Source organism: Acyrthosiphon pisum, chromosome X (genome assembly GCF_005508785.2).
Source record: "Acyrthosiphon pisum isolate AL4f chromosome X, pea_aphid_22Mar2018_4r6ur, whole genome shotgun sequence".
NCBI lineage: Eukaryota > Metazoa > Arthropoda > Insecta > Hemiptera > Aphididae > Acyrthosiphon > Acyrthosiphon pisum.
This window is the reverse complement of record NC_042493.1, coordinates 91,918,433-91,939,818: the sequence shown is the minus strand read 5'-3', so window position 1 is coordinate 91,939,818 and position 21,386 is coordinate 91,918,433. Positions and strand designations below refer to the sequence as shown.

Sequence of the window (21,386 nt, the reverse complement as noted above, 5' to 3'; positions counted from 1 at the left end):
AAATAAAAAAAAAAAAACTTAAAAATAACTTAGTTACAATTTTGATAAGGAATTAGTAATGTAACTTAATTACCCAAAATAAGTAACTTCCCCATCACTGCGTATACAACATCAAATAATTATATATTACATACCTCATTTTAACATTTATTTTTGATACATTTGTTTTTAATTGAATGTTACTGGAAATATATTAGTCAGTTCAAAAACGATTTTGTTAATTAAGAACAATTAATTTTTACATTTCTAATAATGGAAGAGGGTGTGGGGGCAAAGGCCCCTAGGGTTTCCCTGATTTAACATGTTGCCTCCTCCAAAAGACCTAGGGAAATGTACCTTCGGAATACGGTTTTCCTGGGCAATAGTGGGTTTTACGTTTTTTTTTTTGTTACAAATTGTTACATAATAAGCAACAATTTTTAAGTCAACATTTTGACCTAGGGGTGCAAGATTAAGACACCTAGAAAAATAAGTAACCAATACATCAATGTATCATTATGTTTGATTTACTTAACTATTCAATGATTACTACCTACCAAATATGATTATTAAAAAATGTATAATAAATTAATACTTATAAACAATTTAATATTACTTTCAATTATGATAATTTAGTATAAACCTAGACTTTTAACTTGTATGAATAAAAATGTTATACAACCACAGTACAAGAATAAATAACACAAATTCAATTTAAAGTTACATTTATGCTTGATGTTTTATTTTGTTCAACTACCATTAAACCTAGTTTTTTTTCTTAACAGTATTGATATTGGATGATTAATTTAATGCAAAAATTATAATTACAAACTGTTATTATCTTAGAATTAAATACATTATTATTTTAAATGTAATTGATTTTACAACATAATTAAAATAGTACAAATGTTAACTAATTTAAGTACTTAAACGTAATATTTGTTTTATGATTAATAAAACATATTGTATTAAGTACTAAATCGATGAAAATATTCTAATTATTAAACACAGTTTTTACATTGATTTAAAAAATAGCATAGTTAACATTTTAAAAATATTTACAAGCCCATTTTTCTTCCTTCTATTGATATCGGAACTGCACGCTTAGATTGATTATTTCTCTTGCTATCCATATAATTCTTTAAGTGCTTTTCAAAACGGTTCATTGGTCGCTTTACAGCCTAGACATTTCCAATTTTATTAATGGATTAGTTATAAATTATACATATTTATTTTAACATAATATTGACTTATATCAGTATAAGCTAAATTACCCTTGAAATATCAGCATCTGTCATTGACTTTGGTCTAACCACATAATCTTTATTAGATGGAGTAGGTACACGGGCTCTGGCTATCCAACCTTTGTCTCCTGGTTTTAATGTTCTTGGACTAAATAAAAAAAAAAAAAAATGGTAACAAAAATATTAGTGCATATAAATACAATTTTTCAACTTCATATTATTTATTTACTCATAAGTATTAAAATAAAATTCAACTGTAATAAAATATTATTATAAAACAATATTTTAAATTTAATGATTAGCACAAAATATGATTCTAGATATCCTTGATATATATCTAGAATCTATGGTTCAAGATATCTTCTAGACCTACCTCATAGAATATATTTTGCCTCGCTACTACCGTTAATTTTAGTACAAAAGCCCTAAAGTTATGATAACATTTTAGAGGACGCTACACCCGCATGTGTTGTCTCCGTCTTACAAATTTACAACATACCAAAAACTGTTTTGCGCGGAAAAGAACCGAGAAGGTTACAGTCATAACTAGGGCTGTGAATTTATAGGAAAGTGCATTTTTTTTTATGATTGTAAAACATAGCTTTGTAAGTACATAATTAAAATTATGTAACTACAAATCCATCTATGAAACTTTTATTTTGCATATTTTTGCGTTATTTGACATTTTAAATTTTTTAGGTCATTTTTTGGTCATATTTTGCTTTTTTAGTTCATTTTCTAGTATTTTCAATCAAATTCCATCAATTGACTTGTTTGAAAACATTTTTTTTTATTTTACACAGGCTGTATATATTATGTCAAATTTATATTTTATTAAATAATATTTTACACAAGTCACAAGCTATATACTGGTTAGGTAAAGATAACGATTCGATAAAATAAGGAAATTGCTAGACAACTAGATAACTGGGGAGACGCTATAGAAATAAATATCTTTGAGTTTGTTTTATTATTTTAACAAAATAAATACAAAAAAATTTTTTTTTAAATGTTTCAGGTGAATAGCATTAATTCAATGCAAATGTAAATTCAAATTCAATCAACATTTTTATTATTTTTTTTTTAATAAATAAACACTTTTTTGTACTAATGTTTAATATCCTAATATTAATATAAATGTAAAAATTAAATTGAAAACCATTTTAAATGAATTTTATACTATAATTTTTGGCATTTTATATTCCTTTTTTTTTGCATTTTAAGTGCATATTTTGCATTTTCAGTGCATATTTTATTGCATTTTTTTTTTGACATTTTTTAAAGTTTTTAGTGCATTAAATTCACAGTCCTGGACATAACTAAAAAACGAGATTTCCAATAACTAAGGAATTAATATAGTCATAGCTTCAATAATTTAACATTTAAAAAATATTTTTTAATTTTTTTTTGTGTTGTGTACTCTTTCAGTTAAGAGTTATTTTCAAACTTTAAGATACACACCCTGTTTGCTGTTTAAGTTTGCATTTTTTTATGGTATTTTAATTTTAAGGTAGTTGTAAAAAAGTAAAATACTGCATTAAAAAATGCTAATAACACGTTTAAAAAAAGTAAAAATTTGTTTTCTTTGTTCTCAATTTCAGTGAGTCGTTATAACTATAATCGTATTCAAGGAATGCAGTGGCTCACCTTGAATTCACCTTACTTCTTGACGCGTTTATGTATATAGTACATCTTGTAAAAACGCGTTTACAACATTTTGTGAATCACTATTTACAGATGCGACAAGGTACAGAATTAAAGGAGCACACAATACAAAAAAAAATGTCTTTAATTTTAGATTCTGAGTGGAACGATCTGAGTGGAATTTTTCAATTTTTTTTATTTTTTTTTATATGAATATCAATAAAGTTTCATCTGTTGGGCCTAAAAGTGTAAAAATACAAGGCTCTTAATATATTGTTACAATAGCAATTGAAAAATATTAAAAATACATACCTACAATTTTTTTTATAAGCATTTTAAGTACAAATTTTGACAAAATGTATCAAATTTAAAATTGAATAATTATTTCGTAGTAAAAAATCTATAAAATGTTCAACTTTTATATCTAAGGATTGAAAATTTAAAACAAGATTCCACGTAAGTATTTAATTCCGTTACCAAAAAATCTAAAAAATACATAGGCACAGTTTATTTTTATAGGTACTTATTTTAAGTTCAAATTTGGACGAAATTACATATAAAAAAACCTAGAATAACTATTTTAGTTATTTTGTTGTGATTGTATAATATTATTCGTGGCTACTTGAAACTTCTAAAGTAAACTATTATATATCTATGATTGTATCACGGTTTGTTGTTGATGTATAACGCGTTATAAGTACCTAATGGATATTGTGATATGATTAATTAGGAATTTATTATAGATAAATTTTTTTTTAATACCTACCATAGATATAAGTATATAATATGTCTTATACCTAGACTGAAATACCGTTTTTCTTATACAATTTTATTTTATCATTGAATTCAAATTTAATACCATCCATTATAAAGTAACCCACTTGTAACCTACTGTACAGCAGAACGACATCCACTTTCCCACCTTTGTTTTTAATTGTTACAGTTGTTGTAGCTATTGCTATATTAAATGATTTGGTGAAAATTTGATGTAAATAAAAATAATTACTTTATGAGATATTAAGAAATGTAGAATATCTGAGTGACGTCATTGGGTCCGGCCCAATCATAATTGCCTATCCTAAACGTGTAAAAGTTTCTCGCTTCACACAATGATTCGCCAATCTAAAAATTGTATTTATGAAATTTAGTTTACTTATAACTGTGTGATTTTATGTGTTTAAGATGATAAAAGTATCAGAATTTCAATTTAACGTTCAATTTTTAAATATTATAAATCATGGTCATTTAAATATAAAATAAAAATTCAAATATATCTTTTAAGATTTTTAATATTTATAAAACTAAACGTTATATTGAAATTCTGATACTTGTATCGTCTTAAACACATAAAACTACACATTTATATTATGTAAATTAAATTTCAAAAATAAAACTTTCAGGTTGGTAAATCGTTGTGTGAATCAAGAAACTTTGCAAGGTAAGTTGCAACTTTTTGTGAAGACTGGTTTAGTTAAGTTATTGAATACATAATATGCAAAGAAAAAAATTATTCGGTTAAATATATTTTTGCAAAAATGATCGAATTACCCTTCATCCTCGTCATCATCATCGTCATCATGTTTGTTATCATCTGCACTGGAACGCTTCCGCCTAGGCATTTGTTCCAGATCTCTTTCTTCTCTTTCTTCTTTGGACATTGCTTTAATTAAAAAAAAAAATCAAAGTTAATTTTAAAAACACAATTTAAATGAAGAATAATTAAAGAATAAAATAATTTTTTTTTAAATTGACCTTTAAAGTCTGTTGATAAATTGAAAATCGGGCGAGCCCATTCATTTATCAGACGACCAGCACGTTCTCGATTGTCTTTAGTTTCTTTGGGGTGTCTATACAAATACATGATAGCTTTACCGATTCCAGAATACTTGAGAGTAGATTGTTCAATTGGAGGATACTATAATAAAAACAATGTATAAATAATATGTACTCAAATACCTTGGTACTTAGGATTTACATCAGCTAAAAGTTTTATCAACGACTCGCGAACTTGCAACGAAGGCAAACTTCTGTCTGGCATAGGTGCTAACCAATCAGTGAAAACATTTAATACATTGTGCTCAATAAAGGCCAACATCAAATTGTGTTTCTTTAATTGCGATAGGCATTTTGGCAGCATAGTTATTTTGTTAATTGCAGGTTTTCCTTCTTTGTTTAATTGTCGATCACACTAAATAATTTATAGAAAAATTATGACACAAAAATATATTTTAGTAAAATAAATAGTTTAAGACTGTAATATGTAACATCAATACAATTTAAAATTGTTTTACTTAAATATTTCTATTATTTATCTAATTACTTCAGCTGCGTGTTTCATATCCCCAATCAATCCAGCAATAATATCATCATTGTCATTAATAATATCTATATCCTTCCTACGACGTTTCATTGTTTGTTCTTCTTTTTTTCGCATCATCATAATCTCAAAATCTGATGCCGGATTATTATCACTGCATAAAAATGTTTAATTTGTATTACAAGGTTAATTATAAAAATAAATCCATTAAGTTATTTATGAAATAATTGACTTCAAACTGAATTATTACCTATTATGGTTATCACGTTCATCAGGATCATCAGGGTCATCTACATTCTCATCATTGGCAGTACTTTTGCTAGTACTTGCACCAATTTCTTCACTTGGGTCATCTTCTTTATCAGAATCATCCGATAATTCTGGCAACACATCTGATACATCCAATACCTTTTCTGTATTTTCATCATCAGATATAGCGTGCTCCTTACGAACCTATTTAATTAAAATATCAAATAATAATAATAATATATATATTATACAAAGTATATAATTTAAAATTGTAATACTAACAATCGGACTTGTAGCGGGTGTATTTTTAGCATCATCATCTTCTTCAGATTCCGAATCTGACATAATTTTAACCTTTTTAAATATTTTTTTTTTAACTATTTTATCCTCTGGTTCTAAAAATATATAAGTTTATAAAATAAATGTCTATAATATAATATATGTATATAATTATTACCTTGGCCATCATCAGAATCATCCTCTTTTTTAATTGGAAGGTCGTCATCTTCAGAATCAGATACAATTTTACGTTTTATTTTAATTTTTTTAAAAGAAGTATGAGAGTCCGCTGACGATACTGAAGATGATCTAGATTTAGATCTTGAACGAGATTTTGATCTTGATTTTGAACGAGACTTTGACTTGGACTTTGATCTAGATTGAGTTTGCAACATATCTCTTGATTGAGATTCAGACTTTGATTTAGATCTATTCCTAGTACCAGATCCAGAAGCTGAATGTAAAGAAGAACCTGACTGAGAACGTGATGAGGCATTAGAAGACCGAGATCTGGATCTGGATCTGGATTTACGCTCAACTGTTTTCGCCCCATTTGATATATTAAGACTGCTGTCGTCAGTAGACGAAATAGATACTTCGGAAGAATTTAAAGCATCTAAAAATAAATAAAGTTTATTAGAGTAGAATATGTATGTATATTGTATATAATAATTAATTGAACTGCTGAAATACCTCATTTGATTTTTTTATCATCAAAATATGTACATTATAAGACTAAACTAAAAACATACATGTCTCTTGTTACATCACCACTAAGGCTCAGAAGTTAAAAGAGCTATAAAAAGAGAAACACGCATGGAAATATGCGTTGAAATATGCATGGAAATAATATGCACAAAAGAATTGTAAAATATGCATGAAAAATTATTATTAAATATGCTTAATATACGTATGTCATATGACCGAGGCATATTTAGGGGATGATCTGGGTGACTTATCAACCCCAGAGCATGTTTCTTTCTTTCAATTTCAATGTGTTTTCATTAACAAGTCATAAATAGAAACATAGTCTATATAAGTGATTAGTGCACCTTAGATAAATATAAATGTAATATAACGTTTGAAGGATTACGGAACCTAGTGGAGACTGATGACGTTCATCTGTAACTCCGATTTTTTTTTACTGATATCACCAACTCAACAGGATAACACACATTGGATTACAAAATAACATCAATAATTATCATTATTGTTAGGGTCTAGGGATATATCATATATATCATTATAATTCAGGGATTCTTAAATTATAAATATGACCAACAGGAACAGAAAGACTAATATTACAAGCTGGAATGCTATTACAGTCCATTTGAAGCACTAATTGTGAAATAATTGAACCTCTACTGAATTTCATTAGATTCTTTTTTTTTTTAAATACACGCCCGAGGGTAATTGGTACAGAATAAATAAATACTTATATGTCATACTAGTTTGACAAAAAACATACATAGATAAAGCGTCATAGCATTAAATATAATTAAATATAACAATATTAGGTTAATATGTTAGCACTCTGATTTAATTAGTTAGTATACAATATATTAAATAGAAAAAATACTTGGAAACTATTTGTAACGCTTTTTGAGAGGAATGAAAAATATCAAATTTGTTTTGTAAGTTATTACAGGAGACTAGTGCTTTGTTAATAGGGGAAAAAAACCCGTATAATGTTTTGTGACAAGAAATGTGAAAAGTCGGTCGGCTTCTAAAATTAAATGTGGGAACTGATATATTAATTTGGCTGAGCAGAAAACTGTCTTTTATTGTGCCATGTAAGATTTTGTAAATAAATATGACGTCAAAATATAAACATCTTGGACTTAGAGAGTTGGTTGATATTAACCAGTCTTCTAAGGGGTTCATACCAATGATCAGTTATCCATACAAGTTGGTATGGGTTCTACAAAATTGAGCAATATTCGAGTATTGAACGTACTAGAGCATAATAAAGGGTTTTTAATGGTACAATGTTATTAAAGTCGCGAATTGTCTGATAATAAAGACAAGTTGCTTTTATTGTTATTGATTGAATGTACGCAGTAAAAGAGAGTGAACTTGCAAAAATAATTTTAAAATCCTTTATTGAGTCGACTTACATATATATATTACTTTACATTTAAATGTTGAAATGTTACACACAAAAATTAATCTTAAAAGTAAATTTTGAAAAATAAAGATATTATTAACCAATAATATTACCTTTACTTTTTAACAATAGATCGTCAGTAGTGCTTGAAACAACTTGATATGAATCAGCAGTATCACTATCATTGGTTTCAGTAACATCAGATTCTGTTTCAACTGGCGGTGAACTCATATTTTGACTTCTGCTTCTAAAATCAAACATCAAGCTTATTGAGCAATATCAAACAATTAAGTAACAGAAAAAAACACTATGATTTGTACACATGTTACATAATTTAAAAAAAAATTATTATTTATTTTTATTTCAAAGTATTTAAAAATATTAAATATGCATAATTAAAATTTGTAGGTAATTACTTACGCTGAATTATTTGACATGGAATGTGGGTTTACGTGTCTCATTTTACAGATTGTCCAAACTGAAAGAAAAATTAAATTAATATGTATATTATTGTAACTAAAAATTAATATTTAAACATGATATAAATCAAAACTTTATATCTAATAAACACTAAGAGTTATTTTTTAATAGGATTTAATAACATATGATAGTAAAAAATTCATAATATCTAAACAAATGTGAAAATGCGTTAAATTTAAGTTCCGGTTATAATGCATCAAGAAATCAAGATTTACTATATGGTAGACAATTCAGATATAAACTGAGGCAGTAGTAAGATTGTTTTAAATTGAGTCATTTGCAAAAACTTTTAGAACTTTTTTTAGGCAGTTATTATTGTCAATCAGAGATTAATAGATTCTTCATGGATATATAAAATATAAAAGAACTAGATGGCTGGCTACATAATATCATTGTGGTTTAGAGACTTTACATCTATATAGCAATGTTTACAAAATATTACAACAGATAACAGATTTAAAATATTTACCTATTTTGATAAAGTTAGATCTAAAGATTTATTATTTTTAAGGCTCATCAATTCACAATTGTAATATCTTGTAAATATTTCTGTAGACATATGGCTAACGACATCAACACTCTGATTAAAATAAGATATAGTTGGCTATCTAGAAGTTTTTATATGTCTCAAAAGATTTGCATTAATTACAGCAGTCTAAATTTATGTTATATAACAGTAGCGTCCAATTAGTCAATAACAAACAATATGTTAGATGTCTTCTACAAATAAGATTTTATTAAATACCATAGTTTATCTGATTTATATATAAAATTGTATTATTGTAGATCAAATAAATACATGCTTTGATAAATAAGACATAACTCTTTATTTGTAGGGCAAATGTAAAATAGTTCAATTTTTGTAACAATTACTAAAAAATAATACATTCAAAAAGTTAGTAGTACAATTTATTTATTTCACTAATTATTCTCTTTATATTATTTTATATTTGGTAATTAAAAAAGGAATTTTTAAAAGTTTCCCATCTTCCCAAGTCAGTGATTAACATTAACAAGCCTGCTCATTAAACTATGTCGCACATATCAAACAGAGAAAAAGGATTTCGAAACCGCCCTGTGCACCGACTAACATGAATTAACTGATATGCCCGACACCTTTATCATAACTACCACTCTCTCTGCAAAAAAATATAATAGAGGTCCAATAAAGTATATCTTCAGACATTTTCAAAGCGTTTGAACGTTTTATAGCTAGGAAATGCCAAGAGACATAGGAAATAGTTGTAACAACAAGCAAGAACCTTAGTTATAGTTTGGAGATTGGTCGTAATACCAATCTAAAGTCATAGAAAACCTGTTTTACATTGCACGAATATTGTTTTTAAGAATTTTTATAATCAAATAAACATTTTATTTTGATACCTACTACAATAGGTAGTGCTAACTATTTGAGCATAGAAACAAACAATCGTTTCTCATGCAAACACATTATTACAAATCATAAGAATAGAAAAATATCAGTTTAATCAAATGACATAAAAACTACTCACAATTTGGAAATTGTACAAGCCACTAATCGTCGTGAAGTGAATTCCGATTTTTCTTTTGCATAAGACACGACAATGTCTTGGCTAATAGAATTATAAAAAATATGGAACTAGACTTAAGACTTAAATACGTCAACGTTATTAAAACAATCAATTCGTCGCCATACACCAAGCGACTAGGCGAGTTCGAAGCCAAAATAATAAGTAAGTGGGTCTTTATTATTGGCGATATTATACCGTAGTAACACACGGCGTCAAAGCGACAAAAATAATGACAACCGAGAAAATGTGTACAATATTCCAGTGAGTATTGTTATCAGTTCTTTGTTGACACGAACGCCTAAAATGTCCAATGATTATAACCGTAATAATAATATTATTATTATCGTCGTTGTAGTGAGGGCGTCGTCGTTTGCACCGCAGTGCATTTCGAAGAACCACGCATTGCGCGAAATAAAATATTTATGAAGGATAATAATATTACATTATAGGTCTATGGATAAAATACAATATTACGACAACGGATACCGTCATAATATTAATATGGAGTAACGTAATCGGAAAAGAAAAATATTATGGGTACGGTGTCTACAGAACCAGCTGCAGCTGCAGCTCCTAAACGAAAATATGAAAACAGAAATCGGCTCTTTATAACTACACTGTTTGACCATCAACTTTCAAAACCATCGACGCGCAATTGAAATTCTTTAATTTCTAAAAATCTTAACATCGCGTCATCGCGAACCGAAGGAAAAAAGATCTTTTCGATAATTAATAATATTAATTGCTTACCATAGATCCGCAGGAGGCGGTAGATCACGGTCTTCGGTCTTGCATCGACTTGACTCTCGGATCTTTAATCTTACAATATCTATGGCAGTGCCGCAGTAGCTGATAGATAGTGGATAATATAATTTCGTTATCAAACGCGGTTCTCATGATTCGTATTCCGATATAATGTGATAACACACGTTGGCCATGTGTTTGTTGTTACTTGTTACTTGTTAGTCTGTGTCTACAACACTTTATTGTTTGAAATCCAAAATGTGTTACAACGCGTACGAAACTTAGGCTTTTCAATAACACACTGAAAACAGTAATACTCTCGAGCGATGGACAGCCCATTAATTTACAATCTAAGCTGTGGAAAATCATTGCCAGAAGTGAGTTTTTCATTACGAAATATATTTATTTGTATTTGTATTTCGATATTGTACCTGTATTTACTTTATACATGTTTGATCAATGCATCGATTATGAATAAATACTATTTCATTGATTTCCATAAGACCATTTAAAAAATGATCATCAATAATTGATTATTGAAAAGTTCAACTGTGAAGTTTTGTATGCGTAAATTTATAAACAAATCTAACAAATTCAAATTAGTTCATTAAAATACTTTCAATTTATTATTTATTATACTTAACAGATACTTAACATTTTACTCCAATCTTTATCCATGTGATGATTTGTAAAAAACTATATTTTTCAAAATGTTTCCCTAAATATTGTTAATTTTACATGTAGGTACATCGTACATTTATTGTAAAATAGTGACATAGTAACAGTTGTCTTATTATAATAATATATATTGAACAGTATTAAAATAAAAATTTAATTTTTATCTAATATAATATTTTGTTTTACAAATTTTGTTATAGTGGCTTTCCGAAAGAAAAAGACGAACATTATTAAAAAAAAATCCTGGTAAGTCAAATAAGCTATACCTTAATTAATATGTTCAAATTAGCTTGTGAAAAAAACAATTATATTTATATGTGAATTACTAACCTGGACTATAACAGAGAAAATGACAAAATAAATGTAGGAATCCCAGAACAACTTCCCGGCAAAAATATTTAATAGTGCCAATTAAAATTTTAACGCTAATGGAGAAATTAGACCAACTATCTTAGCTTTACTTAGTATACACTATAATTTTTATGTCGATCCAGAAAAAGTAATAAATTGTTTTTCAAAACCAAAGATCAAAATTTAGATTTTTTAATTTTTGAAAGTAAAATTTTCTTTCAGTTTGATTGTATTAATAAAACAACTAAAATGCTTTTCACTTAAAATATAAAGTATTATTTTATCATAAAACCCTAAATAGTTTCCACATTATGAATTAAACATTTTTTATTTTCCCAGCTCTTGTCTGGCGAAGTGGATACTTATTGTTGGCTCTAATCAACAATAAGGTGATGACAACATTAAGGTTTCCTTCCATTACCTTCCATTACTCTGTACTGTTATAACTAATTAATCAATATATAACTTACCAACCTTCATAGGCTTATAGAAATTTTATACTATAAATGTAAATGTATATGTAATATTAGGGATCCTTATTTCACTTATAGCTACATATTTTCACATATTCACTTTAAAAACTGTCAAAATTTTCTGTAAATTTATAATATTATTTACGTGTATCTGAATTATTTCATTCACGTACATCCGTGAATTTGTATATTCACATGTTTACTTCATTACTTTTATTCATAGGTTAAAGATGATTTTACTTATATCATAAATATAGATTATATTAATTTAATAAACAATAATACAAAGTATAAATAGTTCGGTTAGGTAATGGAATATCTGACAATCTTCTAGAAATCATTAGTTAACAATTATTCCTTTTTGTAAAATGTATAAAAATAATAAAAACATAAATTTTCATTTAATATTTCAATTAAAATTATTGACGTGAATATGTATCCGATATTTGTTCATGAGTTATAGCATTTATTAATTCATGTATATTAATATGTGTTCTATTTTGTTTACGATAACCGTGTACACATGTGTTTTTATTCACTTAATAAATTAAGACCCCTACTAATTATTATAACAGTATATACTGTACAAAGAATTATTATAATGTTTTAAAAACTCTTGTTTTTTTTTTTGTTGATTTGTCTAAATATATATTTTATATTTTATTTTTTTAGAATTGAAAAGGCGAATTGAACTATTGCAAGACTTTGATATGCCTGGTCTTAGTACAACAGTAAAAGTAACACCAGATGGACAATACATTTTGGCTACCGGAATTTATAAACCCAGAATTAAGTGTTATGATGTCAATAATTTAGCCATGAAATTTGAAAGATGTTTCGATTCTGAAGCTGTTACTTTTGAAATACTCTCAAATGATTATAGCAAAGTAAATACATGATTATATAATTATAATAATAATGTAAATATATTTATATCTTTTTGTTTTATGTCTTATTTTAAGTTTGTGATCTTACAATGTGACCGTTATGTGGAATTCCATTCTCAAGAAGGGCGCTATTATAGATTACGCATTCCAAAATTCGGCCAAGATATGAAATATCATTATCCAACATGTGATTTATATATTGGAGGAAATAGGTAAATAGTAAATTATAGTCATAAATAATATATATTACTAGCTGTCCTATCCAGTATTACTCGGGCAAAGACTTGATTTTTATTTTTAAATTTTAATGCAATTTTCATATGGTGGATTGAATGCTTTTTATGCCGTACTATATTGTCATAATAAATACAACTTTCCGTTCACCCTGACTTTTCAAATAATATGTTTGATTTTAATTTTTTTTCAGTTCAGATATTTATAGATTAAATTTAGATAGAGGGCAGTTTTTGAATCCATTTGTATCTAGTGCTGGTGATGAAATAAACAAATTAGCTATAAGCCCTGTACATAATATGCTAATATCTGGCACTAAGGAAGGAAAAGTTGAAGCTTGGGATCCTAGAGCTCACGTCAGTATTGGAGTTCTAGATTGTGCCCTAAGCTCAGTTACAAATGACACAAATATCGCGTAAGCTAAATAATAACTTTTATAGTTCAATTGAATCATTGTTATTGAATAACTTTTAACTTTTTAATTTTAGTACTGACGGATTTCCATCTATAACTGCACTGGCATTTGAAAATGCTTTAACATTAGGTGTTGGCACAGCAACAGGCCAAATACTTTTATATGACTTGCGTTCTAATAAACCATTTAGAGTTAAAGATCATTTGTTTGGATTACCTATTAGAGATATTGCATTCCAAGATGAAAATGTATTATCTATGGACTCATCTTCGGTAAAAATATGGAATAAGGATACTGTGAGTATTGTTAATTCATAATTAAACTTTTAATATATTTATTAAAATATTTATGTGTATTATATAAAATAACTGGTTATACAGGGTAAATTATTTGCTGCTCTTGAATCTGGTAATGATACACAATTTAATAACCTCTGTGTTATTCCACAAACCGGAATGATGTTCATTGCTAATGAAAACACAAAAATTCAAACACACTACATACCGGTTTGTTTTTTATAACCTTGTTTTATTAAATAGTTAAATACTTATTTCTTAACATAAAAATCTATGTGTCTATGCATGTTTAGAGCTTAGGGCCAGCTCCAAAATGGTGTGGATTTTTAGATGGTTTAGTTGAGGAGTTAGAGGAAACTAAAAAAGAAACTGTCTATGATGATTATAAATTTGTTACTCGGAATGAATTAGAAGAACTTGGTTTATCACATTTAATAGGTAAAATAAATTGTCCAATTTATTAAATTATACATTTGATGAAATAAAAACATAAAAAATTTGTTTTTTTTAGGAACAAACCTGTTGAAAGCATATATGCATGGATATTTTGTGGACATCAGACTGTACAGAAAAGCTAAATCTGTCGCAGAACCATTTGCTTATGAAGAATATCGTAGGAAAAAGATAAGAGAAAAAATTGTATCAGAGAGAACTAATCGTGTCCAAGTTCAAGTATAAATAATATTAACATGATAATAATTTAACTATAATTATGTACTAATATAACTTAAATATTTTCAGAAATTACCTGCTGTTAATAAAGAACTTGCTTTGAAATTAATAAATGATGAAAAAGAAGGAAAGAAAAATAATAAATCCAAAGATGCTGTTAGCTTATTAAAAGATGATCGGTTTAAAGCGCTGTTTGAAAACCCATCTTTCCAAGTTGATACAAATGCTGAGGAATACAAGTAATATATATTTTTAATATTATTAAATTGTAGAATTTTAATTTATTAAGTATAAATTTAGTAACACATGAATAATAGTATCATAAATTATTCAGATAATGCTATGTATATTACATTTTATTTTTTTACGCCTATAGGTTATTGAATCCAGTTTTGAAACGATTAGATAAATCTAAACAAAAGGAACTTGAATCACAAATTCAAAAACAATTTGATCCAGTTGAAGTAAACATTATTAATTTTAATAAAATAATCCATAAAAAATAAATTTTAACTTTCTGTAACACATAATATAAACCCAATAAAACAATTTTGTAGGATGAAATTGAAGGAAAACCTAGTTCGGAAGAAAGTAGTGATGAATATAGTTCAGATGATGACCAAAAATGGGCTAAAGAATTGAAGTCTGAATATAGATCAGCTAAAAGAAGAAGAATAGCAACTGAGCGTGAGGAACGTAATAAATCAGAAAAAGATAGTAATGATGACAATGATAGTGATGATAACGATTTAAGTGTACAAAGTGAACAAGCAATTAAACCACCAAAATTCTATGAAATTAAAGAAGGAGAAGAATTTGTTGGATCCAATAGTAATAGATCAAATACTATTCAAAATTCTAGGTAACATATAAAATAAATTTAAACAACTATTACCAATTAGTAATTTTCATTATAAAATTGTTATATATTAGTGCAACATTGGGTGAAAGAATGAATTCAGAACATTTCAATTCAGTCAAAATGCTGTCTAGTGGTAATCGGCAGTTCACATTTTCAACACAAAAGGTACATACAAAATAAGTATTAATGGTTATACTTCACTGTATATTGACATATTTTACTGTTATTGTAGGAAAAGAAATATAAGAAAGCTGACATGGAAGCAGAAAAACACAAAAAAGAAAGGTTAAGTGTAATCAGAAAAGGTCCTAAGAACTTACGCAAACCTAAGTTTTATGCGGGTCCTAAAAGTAAAACTTTTAATAAAAAAAGGAAATAATTTTATTTTTTTGATAAATATACTAAATAAATAAATAGACATCGTAATGTTTTCTGAATTTTTTTTATTAAATATACTTCAATATAATAGTTTTAATTTATTATTTTTATCAGTGGCATATTTTGGTTAGGTGTTAAATTCTGTATTTTAAACATTATTAGTGAATAAAAACAAATCCTCAGTATTTTATGATTATTATTATTATTATTTAATGAGATTCTGACATTGATAATATTATAAAACTAAATTAATAATTATAATAATAACATAAACGAAAAAGCATATGTAAATCTCATACAGTTACTAAAGAATATTTTATTAAGGAGACATTTTTAGAGAAAAGAGTATTATTGATGTAGAGAAAATTGAGACATTGAGAAGAAAAAAGATAAATTAAATCAAATCTGTTACATAAAATAAAGGAACAATTAATGAACCAATATCAAAGGTTACATGTATCCTCTCCACAGTGGGCCTAAGAGCGAAAACAAATAGTGTGCTGACATCATCTTAACCTTTTATTTTCCTCATCTTAATACTAAATCCAAAATAAATTAGAACAAAATATATTTCTTCTATTGATTTTAATTATTATATTATAACTGTATTCAATTCTAGGTATAACAAAGATGTACATATTGATTTATTATTTAATAACTATTGATTTTTATTTAAAAGTAAATATCAAAACATTTGAAGAAATAATTAATATTCATTGTGGGCCATACTGAAAGGGTACGAGGGTTACATGTTTAAGGCCACTGCTTTATACCAAAACTTTTACCTTTCCACTTTGTCTATTTTATGTAAAAATTGAATTAATTGAATTATGTTGCCACAAAAAAACTAGAGGATTAACTGTTGTTAATGCACCCAACTAAATAACCAAAAGCATGCCACTGATATTACAGAAAATAATATGTTTTAGTTATTAGAATTAGGTAATTGTTTCTTGCGTATATTGTACACCTTAGATACTTTGTACATAAATATATCAATAATCCAAAAACATATGAAAACTCCGCTGATATTGCACAAAAACTGAGTGAACAGATGCCCTAGTAACCTAAATTATACAAGACAAATAATTAATACAATATTCAATTGCAATATAGGTGCATACATAACAAATAAAGTATGTTTAGTGTATGCTGTATCTAAACATTTAAAAATTGAAGAATATACCTTGGCTTTTCAGTCAATTTGATCATAATAGGTGAAAATTCATAGCTAAAGAATATTCCAGGGGCGCCTGATGGACCTTTATCGAATGCTTGGACCTATTAAATCATACAAATATTAATGTTATAATATAAAATAACCAATGAATAAAATTAATCATGGCAAAACTTAAATATGCATTAAATATAATATCCATCCAAGGATATTTAAATTATATCGTATACATAATAATATAATATGAAAGTCAATACTCATAGGATAAAAAAAATATATGATATATACCTTATGTTTGGTCACTGAGAACTGGTTGGTAGAAAATATTGATAGGTCTCTTCTTTGATAGAGAGTTGGAACTATTTTTATATAATACTGAAACATTGTTGCTCCTATAAATAGTAAAATAAACAAGACATTTAAAATTAGAATTAAACTATAAAATTAATTTTTTTTTATTGGAATAGAATATATTCAAAACTAATTAAGAGAAACTATCATCAAAACTATATTATTAAGTATTATATCAATAATGTAGGAAAAAATAAAATGTTTATTCATATTTGTTTAAGCAAATAGAAGACCAAGTAAGTTTCCCAATTTTTTTAACTTGAATATAGTAACCACACCTAAATAGTAGTATTAGTAATATTTTTAGCCATGTTAATGCTTACACTAATGTTTGTAATATAAAATTAATTATAATTCCTCGCATGTGTAAATAGTAAAATAATTTACTTATTACTTTAATATGAAGAAGATAAATCAATGTAGGTATGTGGGTGAAAACAAAGGTTAAAAAATGTATTATTGATGATCAATTATCAATTTTATAAAACTTAACATCATATAATACCAGTTTAGGATAACATTTTATACATTAAACTTGAGCTGTTTTTAAGGTACCTACTCTACAACTAGGCTAACTAGTATATCCACGCACATTTGTGTGTATAAGCAGTGGCGTGAGATAAGGGGGGAGTAGATGGGACAATTGACCCCTCAGATATAATCCAAGGGGGAGCACAAGTATATTATAAAAATAAAATAAATAAAGTGTATCATAGTATCACAAATTTATAATTTAGATTTAAAGCCTCTAAATTAACTGGCCCAGGTGGACTTCTCCATCTTTCCGCCCCTGACTGATAAAAACTCATTACTAATTAGTAATTACTCATAACTCATATATAGGCAATAGTAAGGGATTTAAGTTAATTTGTAAATATATAAGTTATATTTTTAAAACTCAACAGAATATTAAATTAATATAAATATAATTTAAATGAGTAGTATACAATACAGATACAATTTTTGATTATATAAGCCGTATATAAAATTATATGAGTGTATGACCTTAAATATGACAATTTAGACAAATTATTTTTTCCTTTCAATACATTAAAATAAGAAAAATATACATTCTAAAAATTACTCTAAGTATAGCTTAAAAATATAGAAACGTGATATGTCTAAACAATTGTTTTAAAGCATAAGAAACCAAAAATGTATGATAACATTACATACATAATAAATTAAGATTATTTTCCCAGTCTTTAAATAAGTCTTTAATCTTTATTATACATATCTAAATATATTTAGGTACATATGTTAACATATTAAGATACATAATATGATTAGTATAATCACCTAGAATCTAGACTATTGACTAAGACAAGGTTATAAGAACATAAAAAATTAATAATTAAATTAAAATTAAAATGTAAAAATAACAATTCAATTGTTGGGGAAAAAAATTACAAAAACGAATAGTTATCATTTATCATTGAATGACAAAAGTTGACGCCATACTGGCATACTGCCGTATCATAGTCATGCAATGTCAAAAGTCCAAGAAGTACCTACAAAATCTTTGTCAAAAAAATGTTAAAGCGCCGAGAAAAACAAATGAAAAATTAAGAAAAACTGGAAATTGTACGCTAAAAAAATGGATTTTGGTTTTTGGTGTAATTTGGTGTAACTACAAATGAAAGTAGATACATGATAATTTCACTGGTTGTTTTTATATTAGCATTACACCAAAAAATTTTCAAAATATTTTGATTTGTTATGAACTCTTTACAGACATTTTCAGTTTCTATTTTTTTTAGTTTTTTTTTTTTCTAAGAATGTCAATTCAATTTTAATTGTTGGGTAAAAAAGCTTGAATTTTTAATACAAGGCTCTTATTATATTGTTATATTAACATTCAAAAAATATTAAAAATCCATCAAAATTTTCTTTTATAAGCATTTAATGTTTAAATCTTGACAAAACACGAACAAATCACGAAAATGTGCAAATTATTTTGAGTTAGAAATTCATAAAAGTTTTTATTTTTAAATTTAAGATTTGAAAATGTAATACAAGATTCTTTATAAGTTTATCTACCTATATCAAAACAAAAAAAATGTTTACAAGAAAGTCAAATAAATTTTTTATGAGTGTTTGAAGTTCATATTTTTACAACATTGGATATTCACTCGATTTCTTATTATGCGATTTTTTTATTTTTTTGTAATTGGGATCTAAGGATTGAAAATGTAAAACAAGGTTCCACGTAAATAGTTAAAAGCATAATATTTTCTGGACTTACAAATCTGTGTACACTAAATTTTTTGTCATGCGCTCTTAGAATAAAATGCTAAATACACCTCTTGAACTTATGAAGTCAAAAACACAATAAGTAATTAGGTACCTAAACAAGTGTTTTTCCTATTAATTATTACCATAGGCGCAAATATCGAGGGACTTTTGGGGTTAAGCATCCCACAAACATTTCCTAAAAAAAATTTAAGCATAGGTTTTCAATATTATTATAGTAGGGATGCAGCCCCGTCCCCTCACCCCACCCAAAAAAAATGTCTCAACCACTATTTGCGGTTATTACCTATGGCTATATTGTAAAATATATTATTTTATTGTTTAATATTTTTAAGACGACGCCGCACATGCATGTGTTGTCTCAATCTTACATACGGACGACATACCAAATTTTCGTTCGCCAGTTTCAATAGTGTGCTGTTAGTTTTGCATTTCGATATTAGTGTGAATTGACATTTTATTATTATATATTAAACTTTTGGGTTCTCTGTGTTCTCTTGTTGGTTTTATACATATTTAAATTGTTAAGCGAATTATGATTATTTTTAAATATTAATGTTTTACATGATAATAACTCACTTAAAAATTAAAATATCGTAAGAAACCAACGAGAGAACCCAGATAATGTTCTTACGTTATACGGCCATTTGTTGTCTTCGTCTTACAAGTGCGTACCATAACAAATGTACGCTTAGAAAAAAGCGTTTAGCTCCGTTAATTTAAAAATTAGAGCGAATCGACCTATTATGACACTTGGTGGTATGGACCAGGGCTTGCAAACGATATAATAACGTTATATTTGACAAATAAAACGATTGAAATTTGTAAACGTTATTATAACGGAAAGCGATAGTCAAAAATAATTAAATACCACAAAACAAAACATAACTTCTTAACAAAATATATTATAATACCTATATTATAAATCATTAAACAAAACATAACGCAAACCGTAATTTATAGAACATCATTAGACGAAAAGTAACGCATAACGTAATTTATAGAATAGGTATCATTGAACGAAAAATAACGCAAAACGAAATATTTTACAATTTATTTATTTAAAAGTCTATTGGTTTCGTAGAAACATTTATTTCACGCAAACAATCTAAGAATCTAAGAATTGACTAGGATTATATTCCGTATCCGGGCCATTACCTACCCGCATTAGTTATTATTTTTAAATTTAATACCTAGGTATTTTAAATAACGACAAACGCAAAGCTTGTATAACGTTTTAATTCTAAATAACGATAAACGCAAAAATTGTGTAACGTTTTAACTGTTAATAACATAAAACGGAATTTTTTTTTTCAATTTATTTTAAATGCAAGTCCTGGTCAGTACATTAATTGTGTTTCTATGTGAGTTTTTTACGATGGTTCAATTTTTAGTTAGTCATGCGTATATACCTACTATAGCGTAAATTAAAAATGCTCATAACTGACTTAAAACAGAATTATCGTAAAAAACCCTCATAAAAACGAGGATAATATTCAAGTTTCATAACAAGTCGATCCACTCCCCACATAGCATTAAATATTCTTATCATACTATATGAATATACATTTTAGAATAGTCGTATATTCGTATAGTCGTATCTTATTTTGAAACTATAACTAATCGTGATCCGCTGAGCGTAAATTAGCTATTTTATGCACTTATAAGTAGAGATGGGAGCTTGATAAATTTTACCGATAATTTTTTTACCCAGTAAATAAATTTTACCGTTTTAAAATTCGAGTGACCGCTCATTCAATGTTTCA

At 26.7% G+C, this 21,386-nt stretch overlaps 3 protein-coding genes across 6 annotated transcripts in view; 1 reads left to right on the top strand and 2 right to left on the bottom strand.

The window, feature by feature from the left end:
- Positions 1–692: 692 nt before the first annotated feature.
- LOC100168960 (protein IWS1 homolog A) lies at positions 693–10,726 on the bottom strand. 4 transcript variants are annotated; one of them, XM_003245676.4, is made up of 12 exons: positions 10,600–10,726; positions 8,240–8,297; positions 7,933–8,066; positions 5,891–6,328; positions 5,716–5,828; positions 5,435–5,637; positions 5,188–5,338; positions 4,843–5,055; positions 4,620–4,782; positions 4,416–4,527; positions 1,254–1,371; positions 693–1,160 (listed from the first exon to the last, which is right to left on the bottom strand). In XM_003245676.4, exons 2-12 carry the CDS (start codon positions 8,278–8,280, stop codon positions 1,038–1,040), a joined length of 1,809 nt encoding a protein of 602 aa, XP_003245724.1. In that variant the 5' UTR covers positions 8,281–8,297; positions 10,600–10,726; the 3' UTR covers positions 693–1,037. The 4 variants fall into 4 exon arrangements, with proteins under 4 accessions (XP_003245724.1, XP_008184831.1, XP_001951831.1 ...); XM_008186609.2 differs by having other exon boundaries at positions 7,939–8,066; XM_001951796.3 differs by lacking the exon at positions 10,600–10,726 and adding an exon at positions 9,811–10,128.
- A 59-nt stretch (positions 10,727–10,785) lies between these two features.
- LOC100160083 (nucleolar protein 10) lies at positions 10,786–15,884 on the top strand. The gene is made up of 14 exons (XM_001951697.3): positions 10,786–10,970; positions 11,472–11,517; positions 12,768–12,982; positions 13,058–13,194; positions 13,410–13,631; positions 13,705–13,927; positions 14,012–14,137; positions 14,221–14,365; positions 14,439–14,599; positions 14,669–14,838; positions 14,976–15,063; positions 15,157–15,461; positions 15,533–15,626; positions 15,694–15,884. The coding sequence occupies exons 1-14, from the start codon at positions 10,920–10,922 to the stop codon at positions 15,838–15,840; spliced, it is 2,130 nt and encodes a 709-aa protein (XP_001951732.1). The 5' UTR covers positions 10,786–10,919; the 3' UTR covers positions 15,841–15,884.
- LOC100164877 (endoplasmic reticulum-Golgi intermediate compartment protein 3) overlaps positions 15,885–21,386 on the bottom strand; it is a 16,808-nt gene continuing 11,306 nt past the window's right edge. Inside the window, exons 9-11 of the mRNA XM_001948401.5 lie at positions 17,305–17,408; positions 17,026–17,120; positions 15,885–16,906 (exon numbers count right to left, since the gene is read on the bottom strand). Coding sequence (XP_001948436.1) covers positions 16,765–16,906; positions 17,026–17,120; positions 17,305–17,408 — 341 coding nt within the window. The 3' untranslated portion in view covers positions 15,885–16,764. The remainder of the gene's footprint in view (positions 16,907–17,025; positions 17,121–17,304; positions 17,409–21,386) is intronic.

What these genes read in the sequence shown, in the direction of transcription:
- LOC100160083 (XM_001951697.3), top strand. Translation starts at nt 10,920, where the DNA reads ATGGACAGCCCATTAATTTACAATCTAAGCTGTGGAAAATCATTGCCA. An exon ending in TTATATATTGGAGGAAATAG is followed by an intron (nt 13,195 to 13,409) that starts GTAAATAGTAAA and finishes ATTTTTTTTCAG; the next exon opens with TTCAGATATTTATAGATTAA. An exon ending in TGGTTTATCACATTTAATAG is followed by an intron (nt 14,366 to 14,438) that starts GTAAAATAAATT and finishes TGTTTTTTTTAG; the next exon opens with GAACAAACCTGTTGAAAGCA.
- LOC100168960 (XM_003245676.4), bottom strand. Translation starts at nt 8,280, where the DNA reads ATGAGACACGTAAACCCACATTCCATGTCAAATAATTCAGC. An exon ending in TCTATTGTTAAAAAGTAAAG is followed by an intron (nt 6,329 to 7,932) that starts GTAATATTATTG and finishes ATTTATTTTTAG; the next exon opens with ATGCTTTAAATTCTTCCGAA. An exon ending in GAACGTGATAACCATAATAG is followed by an intron (nt 5,339 to 5,434) that starts GTAATAATTCAG and finishes ATTTTTATGCAG; the next exon opens with TGATAATAATCCGGCATCAG.